At 48.7% G+C, this 13,944-nt stretch overlaps 1 protein-coding gene across 12 annotated transcripts in view; it reads right to left on the bottom strand.

Annotated features, from left to right (window-relative positions):
• Positions 1-13,944, bottom strand: part of EP400 (E1A binding protein p400) — a 100,765-nt gene that overhangs the window by 55,864 nt on the left and 30,957 nt on the right. For all 12 annotated transcript variants that reach the window (XM_041728492.1, XM_041728498.1, XM_041728495.1 and 9 more), the window contains 10 exons: positions 13,584-13,769; positions 11,585-11,725; positions 11,028-11,106; positions 10,240-10,289; positions 9,793-9,850; positions 8,908-8,997; positions 6,483-6,590; positions 4,665-4,855; positions 4,212-4,389; positions 504-640 (listed from right to left, as the gene is read on the bottom strand). In XM_041728492.1, the coding sequence (XP_041584426.1) occupies positions 504-640; positions 4,212-4,389; positions 4,665-4,855; positions 6,483-6,590; positions 8,908-8,997; positions 9,793-9,850; positions 10,240-10,289; positions 11,028-11,106; positions 11,585-11,725; positions 13,584-13,769 (1,218 nt within the window). The remainder of the gene's footprint in view (positions 1-503; positions 641-4,211; positions 4,390-4,664; positions 4,856-6,482; positions 6,591-8,907; positions 8,998-9,792; positions 9,851-10,239; positions 10,290-11,027; positions 11,107-11,584; positions 11,726-13,583; positions 13,770-13,944) is intronic.

The following is a 13,944-nucleotide window of genomic DNA, read 5'->3' as shown; positions in this document are numbered from 1 at the left end:
ACAGAATAGTCTAGCAATACGGCAAAGTTTCATCTACAATGAAAACTTGTGGCTTCTAGTATACTTTCACTCAGAACCTGCTGCTGGATGAGACTGGGTGGAAAGAAGAAAGCCTGTCCAGCTTTGTTCCCATGGCCTCCCTGTCTGTCACCTAGGCCTGTGCCCATGGGAGTCAGTGTAGGAGTTCACCACTCAGAACTCAGGGCACACCATACGTTCCTGTGGATGCATGTGCGCCTGCCGGGCCCGTGGGTGGGGGGATGGGAGCTCTGGAAGGAAGGCGGCCATGGCCCAAGCATGGGAGGGGCCACGGGCCTCTCCTGGCAAGAGCAGCGTGTGCTTTCAAGGGGCTCCAAACCTAGAAACCACTTGAAGATCTAGCATCTCACAAACAAGGGATTTACAACAACTACACAAACACAACTCGATGTTCTGAAATCTGTCTCCTATACAGATGAAGACCATTTCTGTCGGGTTTTTATTTCACATTTAAAATAAAATACCTGTCTCTTTGCTTTCAGTTCTCTGTGGCTGCCAACATATAAGAGGGTTTTGAGCCCAGGGCACCAACGCTTCAGCTCAAGCTCCCACTTGAGGATGTTACAGCCTCTCACAACCACAAGATGAGGACCCCAGTTGCCTACAAAGGAGAGAAGAGACAGAACTTTCCTCTTTAACGAAAACCATCCAGTCAAGTCCAGACATCTGGTGCTGTGCTGACCAGAGAAGCATGGCAGGTACACGTGGGAAGTCCCGGGTGTGATGCAGAGGCATCCTCCTGACCATGTGACCTATGCCGGAGGGGCTGGAGGCCTGACACACAAGAGGCACTCAACAGAGAGCTGCTGAAAGGGGACTGAAAAAAGTGAACATTTATTACAAACACAGTGAACCCCACTGTGAGCCTGGGAAAGAGTCCTCATCTACAAGGAATAGTGCCCAGAAAGTGAAGAAAGCATGCTGACAGGGCCATAGGACCTGCCGAGGGAGGCAAGTTGGCTCCGGCTTGAGCACAGCACACATTCCCAGGCTCCAGTCAGAATATACCCACGCCACCCCAAAATACAGTTTCAACCTCAGTCCTCCAAAAACAAATGTTTTAAATTTTTTTTAACGAATGTTTTAAATTATTAGAATAATACACACATAACAAATTTCCACTTCTGTGCTATAAATGAAACAATAGCACACTGAGATAGCAATAGCAGGCTTGGAAAGACTATCAGAACACACGGTCACAGATAGTACAGGTCCTGTGCAAGGCACTGCTTCCAGAAGAACCACCCAAGAGCAAAGTGAACAAGGATAAAAAGAAATACAAGAGGACAAAAACTCATTAGAAAGCCCACCCCATGGGATCCCTGGATGGCTCAGCCGTTTAGTGCCTGCCTTCAGTCCAGGGCATGGTCCTGGAGTCCCGGGATCGAGTCCCACATCGGGCTCCCTGCATGGAGCCTGCTTCTCCCTCTGTCTGTGTCTCTGCCTCTTTCTCTCTCATGAATAAATAAATAAAATCTTAAAAAAAAAAAAAAAAAAAAGAAGGCCCATCCCATGAGAAGAGATGCAAATTAACCCCTTTCCCTCACTAATTAGCCCTTTCCCTCACTAATAAAACCATGATTTTTTTTTAAAAACTAGCATTTGGGGGCATCTGGGTGGCTCAGCCAGTGAAGTGTCCACCTTCAGCTCAAGAGATGATCCCAGGGTCCTGGGATCAAGCCCCACGTCAGGCTCCCTGTTCAGCGGGGAGTCTGGTTCTCCCTCTGCCCCTCTCCCCTGTGTGCGTGTGCACACATTCACTCTAATAAATAAGATTTTTTAAAAAATAAACTAAATAAAAACCAGCATTTAGAACACCATCCCACTTTTGGGTTTCTGCAAGGCCCCTCATTCCAGACTTACTGCTGGGGCCCAATGTGGTCCTCCTGAGTGGCTCCGTTCTGCTCATAGCTACACCCTCATGCCTACTAGACCAGTGTCTAGAGTACCATAGGTGCCAAGGTTTGAGAAAGTCATTCATTCATTTGTTCAACTGATGAACGAAAAGCTCCTATTTTTGGAAGTGTAGGCTACTTCCCATTTCTTACTATTATAAATACAATAATGAATAATTTTTCTACCTTAATAGTAAAGGAAGGTAATATTCTTAAAATAACTATATCTAAAAAAAAAAAAAAAAAAAAAAATCTCTACCAAAACCATTTTTAAAGTACAACCATGAAGATTTTATATCCCTGGGTCAAAAAAAAAACAAATTAATACAAGAAAATGAGGAGTCTTGGTGTCGATCCATTTGTATTTAAAAACTGAGGGGTGGGCAGCCCCAGTGGCCCAGCGGTTTAGCACCGCCTGCAGCCCAGGGTGTGATCCTGGAGACCCGGGATCGAGTCACACATCAGGCTCCCTGCATGGAGCCTGCTTCTCCCTCTGCCTGGGTCTCTGCCTCTCTCTCTCTCTCTGTGTCGCTCATGAATAAATAAAATTGTAAAAAAAAAAAAAAAAAAAAAAAAAAAACCCTGAGGGGCGCCTGGGTAGCTCAATCAGTGAAGTGTCTGCCTTCGGCTCAGGTTATGATCTCAGGGTCCTGGGATCAAGCTCCATGTCTGTCAAGTTCCCTGCTAAGCAGAAGTCTGCTTCTCCCTCTCCCTCCTGCTCCCTCCTCCACTCATGATCTCTCTCTCTCACAAATAAAATCTTAAAAAAAAATAAAATATTTTAAAAAACTAAGATTGATGAAGCTTTTCACACAGAGGGCAAAGAAAGGTATTTACTAGTGATGGTGAGGGAAGGGCACACCAAGCTAGGGAGGAGGGAGGAAGAAGCTGCCCCAAGTAACCACCACCCTCTACACAACCCCATCTCACAGGTCTGCTGAACATCAGCAGTTTCCATGTGACCTACGGCTGGATGCCACGTTCCTAATTTAAAGAGTCCCTTTCTGGCTTCTGAAACTCCAGGAAGAGAAAGAGAACATTTGTTCTTCTATCAGTTATCCAGAGCCCAGTCAGTCTGCATCTGGAATATTCCCTTTGCAAAAGAAACACTATACCTAATCCATGAACAATGTGAGTGTGAATCACACAGGTACATGTAAGCACACACAGATGTTTTTCAATATGCACGGTACTGTATTTTCTCTTCCTTGCGATATTCTTTTATTTTAAGATTTATTTATTTATTTATTCATGATAGACACAGAGAAAGAGAAGCAGAAAAGTAGACAGAGGGAGAAGCAGGCTCCATGCAGGAAGCCCGATGTGGGACTCGATTCCGGGACTCTGGGACCACACCCTGAGCCAAAGGCAGATGCTCAACTCCTGAACCACCCAAGCGCCCCTCCTTGTGATATTCTTAGTGATGTTTTCTTTTCCCTAGCTAACTTTTAGAACACACTAAATAATACATAGAACACACAAAACATGTTAGTCACCTGTTCATGTGATCAGTACAGCTTCTGGTCAACAGTTCACTATCGATAGTTAGGTTTTGAGGAAGTCAAAAGTCATGTGTGGATTTTTGTCTGTGTGGGAGGTCAGTGCCCATGACCACCATGCTGTTCAAGGGTCATCTGTAGGTAAGACGCTGTCCTGTGTTAGAGACACACAGCGCATGGCCTTCTACAACCCTCAAAGGCACAGAGCAGGAGACAAGGTAGGCAACTGAGCCGTAGGACGAGGGCAGGGCAGTGAGTGGGCGCTGATCCCGGAGCACGCCAACACGGAGGCTGTGGGGCCTGGACCATTGGCGAGTAAGTTCAGGCAGTGTGGGGGGAGGAAGCAGTCAGAGTGGAAGCCTGCTGCAGGGGAGCCTAGACAGTGCTCCCTACAGAACCCAAGCAGCAGAGAAGTGTTGCTAGATAGTGGAGCCTGGCTGGAAGGAAAGAGGGTGCCAGCCACGGCAGCAAAGTTAAGACCAACGCATGGTGAGACCTGCTGTGCACACAGGTCTTGGCTGGCAGGGGACACTGCTCCTACAGCCTGGTCACAGCCTGGAGGGCCTGCCTCACAGTGTACTAGACTTGGAACAGTGAGGTGCTTGACCTAGTGTTAACAGTGAACAAGAAGAGTCTCTGAGCCCTATTCTCTTGAGTCTTACACCAGAGCACGAGGCAGAGGAACAGGAAGGAAGGCCACTTCCCACCCTCACGCCAGATGTACCACCTAAGATCAGTCTTAGCAACTACATACTCCTGAAAAAAAACAAGCTCTTACCTTCATTGCAAGCGAGGTGGGCAAAAAAAGCAATGATCTGTACTGTTTTACCAAGCCCAGCCTCATCTGCCAATATGCCATTGAGGTTCTTCCGGTAGAGTTTGGCCAGCCAGTCGAGGCCAATCTTCTGGTAATCTCTGAGCGCACCGTACAACAGAGATGGGGCAGTCAACTTCACCTGCAGCAACACACATGCCTAATAAGCACTTTTCAGAACAATCACAAAAAGCTTTTCTGCAATGGGAAGTCAAATCTGTCAGATGGCGAGCCTAAAAGAGCACCGAGGAAAAGATAAAGAGAGGACAGGACAAATAAGACCATTTGGTATTGGCTCCTCCTGACAACTTCTGCCCCTGGAACAGAGCTGTGGGGAAGTATTAAGCCTTTTCATGGCCTCACAAAGACATTGCCGCCCCCCCCCCCCCCCCCCCGCAGGGTAGCTCAGTGTCTCACCGTGGGGCTGACCCGGGCGCTGCCCTTGGGCAGCAAAGCTTCGGCCACAGCGGTCACCTCTGCAATGTCCTTTGTGTGAGGGTTCCCGATACTCATTCTCTCTGCAGCTTTAAACTGGTCCATGATGAACAGTGAGTCTATGAGAACCACATCTTTCCGGCTCTCTTGGTCACCTGGGCAGTCTTCCACATCTGTGAACAAGAGAAAAACGATTTGTGGTGGCTGCAAAATTTTATGAGTCTACTTATCATTTATCAAAACAAATAAAAGGAAAAGCTGACAGAATCCAAATACTTCAAATGCAGAAATTTTTTTTATAAGATTTTTTTATTCATGAGAGAGAGAGAGAGAGAGAGAGGCAGGCAAAGACACAGGCAGAGGGAGAAGCAGCCTCCATGCAGGGAGCCCAATGTGGGACTCGATCCCGGGTCTCCAGGACCACACCCTGGGCAGAAGGCAGGCGCTAAACTGCTGAGCCACCCAGGGATCCCAAGAAATTTATTTTTATTTATTTTTATTTTTTAAAGATTTATTTATTTATTCATAGAGACAGAGAGAGAGAGAGGCAGAGGGAGAAGCAGGCATCATACAGAGAGCCTGATGTGGGACTCGAACCAGGGTCTCCAGGATCACACCCTGGGCTGCAGGCAGCATGAAACCGCTGTGCCACTGGGGCTGCCCAAGAAATTTGTTTTTAATCCACTTTATATACCTAACATAAGCAGACCAATGGGTATAAGCTCCTACGAAACTATCAAACGTAGGAGTGCTCTGGAAAACCCTCAAGTAAAGATGGAGAATCTGTTAACAGTGACCAGAGCCGGTCTTACCAATAGATGTATAGGAATCTAGGGGCTTAGTGACCTCACCTCTGCCACCAGGACAGAGGACAGTCACAAGGAGGCCCCCCCATCCCGTCCTCTAGCCCTGCCTTCCCTTAGCTTCTCTGCTCAGGATCAGTGTCTAATGATCAGAACAAATGGAATGGAAAAACAAGGAAAAGTAGACTTTTGGGGTGTGGTCTTTGTATTTGTTTAGACCAGCCAACAAATGTAAAATAAACTCCTCAAAACTAGCACATTAAACAAACACAGCCTACCCTAAATATACATGATAAAAATCTAAAACTATAAAACAATGACTTTTACAAACCTGGAAAAAAATGTCTGTATTGTTTATACTTGAGTCAAATACTCTGATAATTGTGCCAGGTTAATAAATAAAAATAAAAAGCATAGAATTTAACAAAACACTATCAATGTAAAATTACACTTTAAACATACTTGTAGCATGTATGTAGCATGTTAAACATGTAGCATCTTTGTATTTTAATTTGTTTTTTTAAGTAGGTTCCACACTGAGCATGGAGCCCAACATGTGCCTTGATCTCACAACCCTGAGATCAAGACCTGAGCTGAGATCAAAGTCAGACACTCAACTGACTGGACCCCTCAGGCGCCCCCACATACTTGTTCCCATCTTTTTTTTCCCATCAGACTAAAAGGAAATGAAGGTGACTTCAATTCTACTGTAAACACCCTCCCTCTGCATATTTTGGCTTTTGCTTTAAGGTTGAGTTTTTTTGTTTGTTTATTTGTTTTTAATCTTTATGAGAGAGAGAGAGAGAGAAAGAGAGAGAGATGGTGAGAAAAGGGGGAGCAGCAGAGGGAGAAGGAGACTCCCCACTGAGCAGGGAGCCTGATGTGGGACTCCATCCCAGGACCATGAGATCGTGACCTGGGCCGAAGGGAGATGCCTCACTACCTTAGCACCCGAGGCACCCTAACAGCTGAGCTCTTTAAAGATGTCAACACAGACCTTCTTCTTCACTGGCCTCTTCACTGTCAGGTTTAGGTTGTGGCCACTGGAAACTGGGCAGAAAAGCTCCTTCATATAACTTCATCAGATCGATTAAGGGCAATTCAGCTGGAAAGGGTCACAGGAAGAAAGGGGGTTAGTTTGTACCAGGAGTGGCAGTCAGCTGGGAAGAAAAAACAGCTGACGCTCTTCTGCAGTTAATTTTTTCCAAAAAGTAATTATTGCCCATTATGATACCAGGTCTAAGGCACTTTCTTTATAAATATGAGAATCTTTGGAATGACATAAACTCAATTTTTGTTCATAAAAGAATTTTTAAATGTCTAAAACGATCTCATAAACGAACAGTAAAACCCATAATCTAATAAACACTGATGATAGGAAATAATTTGGTGATATGACAAATAGGAAACATCAAATAACAGTCAAACAAATATAAAACAGAAAAGTGCTGTAAGAAGCACATAAAAAAGCTAGGATCCCTCCTGCAGAAAGAGCTTGCCCTACTGGGCCCCCAGCCAGGCTGCTCCAGTGACTCCCTCACCTGCAGAAGGTGGCAGAGGCGCCAGCTCAGACTCTGACCTGTTGGAGGCCCCCATTGTCCTTGGAAGCCGTGGCAGCAAGAATGCAAACAGAGCACCAAGGAGGCCATGAGGAGCACCAGAGCAGCAGAACGAACAGCCACGACAGGCCGCCACACGCCGCCACTGCAGGAGCAGGTACTCCCTTCCAGACCATGCACAGGCCAGCGCCCGGTGCCAGTACATCTAACTTCAGCTGCCCCCATGAGGACGGCAGTGAGAGGACCAGGACTAGGCAGGAAGAGTGGGCCCTCTCTTGAGGTGAAGAGGCTGTGCCCACTTGGTGCACGTGAACTCCGCCAGGCAGCTGCATTCCCGACCTCGGCAAACATGCTACTTACTACAACTACAACTGAGAAACAGACGAGGCACCTAAAAACCAATCTTACAAAAAATACGCCATCATTAAGTGTCCCTGGAAGCTCCTGCAGAGGACCTCTGTGAATGATCACAGACTGGAAAAGCTCAGCTTCATCAAGACACAGGATGTTGACAATCATCCTCTGACTCCACTGCATCCAGGCCCCAAGTCCCCACAGACATGCCTGAAAGTGGATGAGAAGATCCCGAAGCAGCTAAGGCCATCCTGAGAAGAAGAAGGTGAAAGGTTGCCCCCAGCCAGCTCTCAGAAATGAGCACAGAGCCCAAGGACAAGCAGGCGGCCCCAAGCACAACAGAGGTCCACCAAGAGCCTGTGCTCTGGAAATTCGCCTGCTGTTTGAGCTGGCCGGGCCCGCCAGGGCCAAAAACCAGCCTTTCAAATGGTGCCAAGATGACTGGAATCCATTCAGGGAGAAAAAAAAAAGAAACTGCACTCTCATTTCACACTACAGACCAAAACTATTCTTGATTGAACAGAGACCTTGATATGTGAGTAAAATAAAAAATTTGTGGACAAACAGGAAGACATCCTCGTGAACCTGAAATGAAAAATGGGTGTTTTAAAACAAGACAGATAAATCCCACATACACTAAAATGAAGAATGCCCATTCATCAGAAGGTCCCAGAAGGACAGAAAGACCCAACACAAGCAGGGGAAGGACACCGTGACACACATAACTAACAAAGCAACCACCTGTGGGATACAGAAAACGTGCCAGCAAGCCAATGTGGAAAAGCAGGCTCAAAACCACAATGGAAAAGGAAGCCCTGAAGAGATGCCACACCTTGTCAGTTCTTAGAGAAGTGCTACCACAGACACAGTGAGACACCGTCTCTCCCCAACCAGGTCGGCAGCACTGCCCTGATGCATGGGGCTTGGAATGAGCCCTGCAGCCCCAGCCTGGGCAGCCTCGCTCAGTGCCATGCCCCCCTCCCTCCCCAACTCTTCCACTCTGGGACACGTGTGTGTCCTAGGCCACTGGCCACTGGGGCACTCCTGCAGTGCACTGAGGGCGAGATAGGGGAAAACCTGAACACGCAACAGTGGCACAAGAGGGAGCCTCTGGCATGCTCACGTCCCAAACTTGGTTCAGTAGTGAGGGCTAATAGAACTGCAGCAACATACAACCACTAGACAAAGCTCAGGGACATGAGAGCCAAGGGAGAAGGGCTAAGGCCAGGGCACAGTGCTGTTTAGACGCAGTTCCCCCGAGTGAGCCCAGTGGGGCGCCGAGCCATGCCACCTGGCAGGGCACTCAAAGCGGACACCATGAGCCACCAGGGCAGTTCAGCAGCTAGCACGTGGTACTCAGGCACTCTGTCCCATGCTGCATGGCATGGCCCTGACACTGGCTCTTGATGTATCTGTTCGGTTTTTAAGATGTCACACGTTTTTCACACGTTCTTTTGTGCATATTTAATGTTTCCTAAAATCACCTCCAGCAAGACGCTCACAGCCTACCTTCTTTGGCTAAATTGGACAGCTCTGCCTGGTGGTCCACAGCCCCCTCGTTTGCTTCTTCCTCTTCTATGGTCTCCTCCTCGTCCTCCACTGAAATGGTCAGCACCAGTATCAGAGACACAGACCTTACTACATCTTCTCAACTGCTCATGAAACACTATCAGGCACCAACAGTGTCTCGCACAGCTATGAGAGACCTAAACTAGGCATTTTCATTTCTCAGGTTAAATTTGGAAGTCCAGGCTAAGTGAGCAGGGTGTGAAACACGGCCTGGTACCTTATTACACGACAGACCTCCCCTAGCAAAACTCAGAGTGATGTCAAACTTCTCATCCACCTGCTGACCCCACAATAGAAAAACCCACAAGAATGCTGTCTGGGATCACGACTTTGTTATCGCCCAAGTCAGGGAACCCAGCCATTGCTCAGCATGACATCCCCTCCGCTGGGCTCCTGTCCTGTGCAACCACCACCTTAAAACCAGGTTGGCCCCGCACCCTGTACCTCACTTCCAGGAGAGACCTGGCTCTGGACAAGGACCAACTGGCACCCTGAGCTGGCCCAGCTACAGCCTACCCTCCATCTGAGCACGAGCCCTTACTGCCTAGGGCCCTGCCACTAGACTACACCTTCTCTCCCACCAGCCTCTGCCCTTCCCTGCTGGCTCCTCTATGCAAACAAAATGTCTATGGGTAGTTCTGCACTCTCCCTGCTCCAGAGTCTGGCTCAATTCTACAGACTCCCTCCCAACCCCTAATGCACCTGGTCCCCAACGATACAAGTCACTGGGCTACCAGGCACCCTGACAGCACTGAGGAAGCACTTGGTCAGCAGTTTCAGAGAGCCCATCCTACAGATGACACAAGAGAGTACCAGGGAACAGACCTTCATCATCAGTCAGAGATGTGCTAGCTTTCCTCTTCCTTCCAGACAATCCTGACTCCTGAAACACAGAATAAAATTTGCAAACATAGAATGGGAAACCAAAACAGAAACGTCTACTTCACATGCTCCTGGGAAGACAATGGTGAGCGCAGGACAAATAGGTCAGCCTCTGCTGCTGCCAGATACAGGAAAGGCGCTGGGCAGCAGACAGGACTAAATCCACAGTCACTGTCTTACCATATCCCCAGATCGACACCCCATGGGAGCCTACAGTAAGGAGGACCAGTCTTCTTCCCCAAAATAAATGGACTCTATGATGAGAGGGAATACTACGGAGAACATATATGTTTCTCCAGACAGAAAAAGGGACTCTGTTCTATCAGGCACCGTGCCTTCTCCACACCACTTCCACGCCCTTACCCAGTACAGCAGCAGCCCTCAACTTACCAGGAAAGCTTCTGGCAATGCATCAAGCCCCTTGGGCCTTGACTCTTTTCCTAGAGACAGGGAACATGATTTGCTTTCACTGAAGCTGCCTGTGTAGACCGCATGTCGCTGGCACCTCCACACAGGAGGAAGACAGCAAGAGTGAGCTCTGCCTCCTTCCTTCTGGGGACCAGGGTGGCCATGCAGCACCAGCCCACACCTCTGTATCTACAAAGTATGCTGGCAACTCTCTAGACATCTCTGATTTGGAGGGGAACCAAGGAGCTAAATGACAATGCATGTTTTCTATCTCTATAATCTTACGTTTGTAGGACTCTGAGCAGAGTCCACCGCCTTGCCTTGATTTCCTCATCAACAGAATGAGAGCCATCATGGTCCCTGTCCCCACCCAGTGACAGCTGCTTCCGCCAGGGCCTGGCATGCATCATAGTGTCCAATAATGAGGCAGTTGCTTCAGAGCACTGTGGAGGCCATGCACCGAACACAGAGATGCCCCACGAGGGGAGTTCACCATAGTGTCCGGCACTGACCACAGGGGACAGGCTCAGAACTTCAATCCTAAGAGTGTCCCAAAGCTGACCAATGAGCCTAGGGGTGCTGACTTGTGCCAGCAAACCTGAGTGAGCTGAAATAGGCAGCTACACAGAGAGAAGTATAACATCAGGCAGAGCATGAGCTCAGACTGGTAAGCAAGTGCTCCAGGCACCACCACAGCAGCCAACTGTGGGCAAGAAGGGAGTCCGAACAAAGTGCTGTCAGGAAGTGAAGGCTTTTAAAACATATCCTACCTCTCCGGGGAACCTTCTGTAAAGTTAAGGCCTTCTTCCTTTTTTCTTCCAATTCCACTTGTAATTTTATCTCCACAACCTGAGCAAAGAGTGAAATCTGGAGGTTGTTAAGGATGGAAGTTATGGAAGCTCTGCATAGGACGTTAAAACTTGCACACAAGCCTGAAAGCGCAGTTGTCTCAACGTCATTTCAAGTCACTTGACCAAACTCAGTTTGGTACTTGGTCAGGTGTTTTGCAACTACATGCTGCCCAAGTCCCAAGGCAGGGGGGGCAGTCCCAAGGCAGAGGTAAATGTGTTCTAGAACAGGACACAAGCCACCTTCCATGACCGGCACTGAAGGCAACACTAGAAGGCCCTTTCCCAACAGCAAGAAGCACTCAGCCACGTGTGCATGGGCTCCCAGGCACAAACACAAGCGTGGGCAGAATGTTGCACGCTCACACCTTTCCCAGTGATGCCTCAGGCGCTACTTGCCTGTGTCTCCACGTCAGTTCAGGCACGTTCAGAAGACACAGTCTATGCTTTCAGGACCCTGTTTAAATTTCAGGATTTACCTGTTCAATATTTGACCAAAAACACTCTATTTCTCTGGCAGTTGAAGCAGCGATTCGTCTCAGTCGGTTCTGCTCCTCTTTCCTTCCCCTCTCCTCACGAAGCTTCTTTTCCTCGTGATGACGCACCACAGTCCTGATGAGCTAGTAAATAAAAGGTGGAGGACTTGATGTCACACTGCAGCAGGCAGGTGCACAGCGCTCCTGAGCCGCAAGTACACAGCCTGGCAGGGAGACACGCCTCTGTCTGCTCTGATGATGCAGGAAACATGCCCATGCTGGCAAAACCACCACTAACACCCTGCTTGACTTTCTACAAAGTGTTATCTTACTAAATACACTTCTTTTTCTCCAAAAAGCAAGCCATATTGTGTTATAATCTTCTTTCCTTATTTGATATATGATAAACATGTTTTCATCAAACAGAGTAACACTTTGAATACACATCACTTGCACTGCAGGAATGTAGCAAGATGCATTTAACTGCTAAGCATGAAAAATGTCAGGGTGGGATGGCTCATATATTTCAAGACTTTTGCTTTAAATCTCCAACTGCGGGGATCCCTGGGTGGCGCAGCGGTTTGGCGCCTGCCTTTGGCCCAGGGCGTGATCCTGGAGACCAGGGATCGAATCCCATGTCGGGCTCCCGGTGCATGGAGCCTGCTTCTCCCTCTGCCTGTGTCTCTGCCCCTCTCTCTCTCTCTCTCTCTGTGACTATCATAAATAAATAAAAAAAAATAATATTAAATCTCCAACTGCTTTCCAGGATCTATGCTCTTATATCCCACCAGCAGTCCTCAAAAAGGTGAAGAGGAACTTGGAAACAGATGCATTATGTGCCTGAGCATGCCCAGCCGGGTGCCTCCAAGGTGAGAGGAGAAGCCCGCTGGGGGCCGCTTGGACCCTGTGGACGGCCCCCTGCTCCTAGACTCCTCGGGGTCTTATCTTGGTCCAATCACGTCACTGGCACAAAGCCTCCAGCTCAGAGTCTGCAGTTTCTCCCAGGAGGGGGCAGTATGTGGCCACAGCCCACCGTTCAGCAGCTTGCTGCCCTGCCTTGCCTACTTGGACCATCCTTCTTTATGAAAAAATGTGTGCCAAAGGAGCAATCAGGTTTTTCCAGATTCCACGAATCTGATTTAAGACCCTTTACACTCAGACCCCACTGCTTCTAAAGCTCTTGTATTTTCTCTACCAAGCCTACATGGGGAAAGCAGAGTTTGGGGGAGGGAGGTAGACAGCAGGGCACACAGGACCACACCCCAGGCCTGAGAGCATGGGAAATAAAAAGAGAGCAGTTCTGTCCCAAGGAATAGACGGTGGTGCAGTGACGTCAGAGAAGCAGGGCCCAGAACCATTTATATGTACATAAGGACAGCTGCTTCATACTCTGAGGCCTAAGGTTTCTGGAAATCTGTCCCTTTCCACGTTCCTAGTACTGGCACTGCCAACTGCTAGAGACTCCCCAGGACTAGGTGTCTGCTTTGGGACCAGTGAGAAGGAAACCAATCCTCAGCCACAAATGGGGTGGCGGGGAACGCTGGACCAGATGACCAGAGCTATGGCAGTGCAGAGCTGTGGGGAGCCTGAAAACCCAGGATGAAGCCCCAAGCTGTCCATCAGCCGACCAGCCTCTGCCCCCTCCCAACCCTGAGCCTCCTCAACTCCCACCTCAAAACACCTCCAGGCACCAGCTTGGGTCTGGGGGCCACAGGTATCCCAAGCACCAGGAGATACTGGCAAGGAGAGAAACCTAAATCCCCTGCTGGAGCTGCAACAAGAGCAGACGTATCTGTCCCCAGTGATCCATACTGGGGGTCTGAAGACAGCCCCCACAAGTAAATCACACAGCACACTTACTTCCTGAACAGTGGCAAAACATTCTTCATATTTTGGAGCTAAACCCCTCAGAGTTGGTCTGGAGACTCCCCAGTACAGGTGTCAGGAAGCTCCTGCCCACCACATGCACACCAGGAAGCACCGACATCTGTGCCTCACCTACCTTCCTGGCTGCAGCCATCTTCCACCTCCTCTCCTGGGCAAAGTCTGTGGCCATCCACTGCATCTCCTCCAGCAGATAGTCCCAGTGTGATTTGGGGCGAGGAGCCTCCTGTAGTTTGGGCAACCGCCTGAGGGACCACAGGCCTTCTTTCCTTAAATCTGCTATTCGCTGATGAATCTGGTTTTCCTGCAAGGAGCGTGGGGGTGGGATGTGTCCAGTACCTAATTAGTGTGTTCCACTAATTCAGGCCCCAAATTCAAGAAGCCTCAGTAACAAAGACAGGACTGGACACAGAGGTCAAAAGTAGCCCTGGAGAGGTCAGCAGGCATGCAATCCTCCCCAGAAGCAGGTGAAGCAATAG

The sequence above is a fragment of the Vulpes lagopus genome, chromosome 14, assembly GCF_018345385.1.
Source record: "Vulpes lagopus strain Blue_001 chromosome 14, ASM1834538v1, whole genome shotgun sequence".
Taxonomy (NCBI): domain Eukaryota; kingdom Metazoa; phylum Chordata; class Mammalia; order Carnivora; family Canidae; genus Vulpes; species Vulpes lagopus.
The sequence above is the reverse complement of the archived record's forward strand: the minus strand, read 5'-3'. Positions and strand labels throughout refer to the sequence as shown.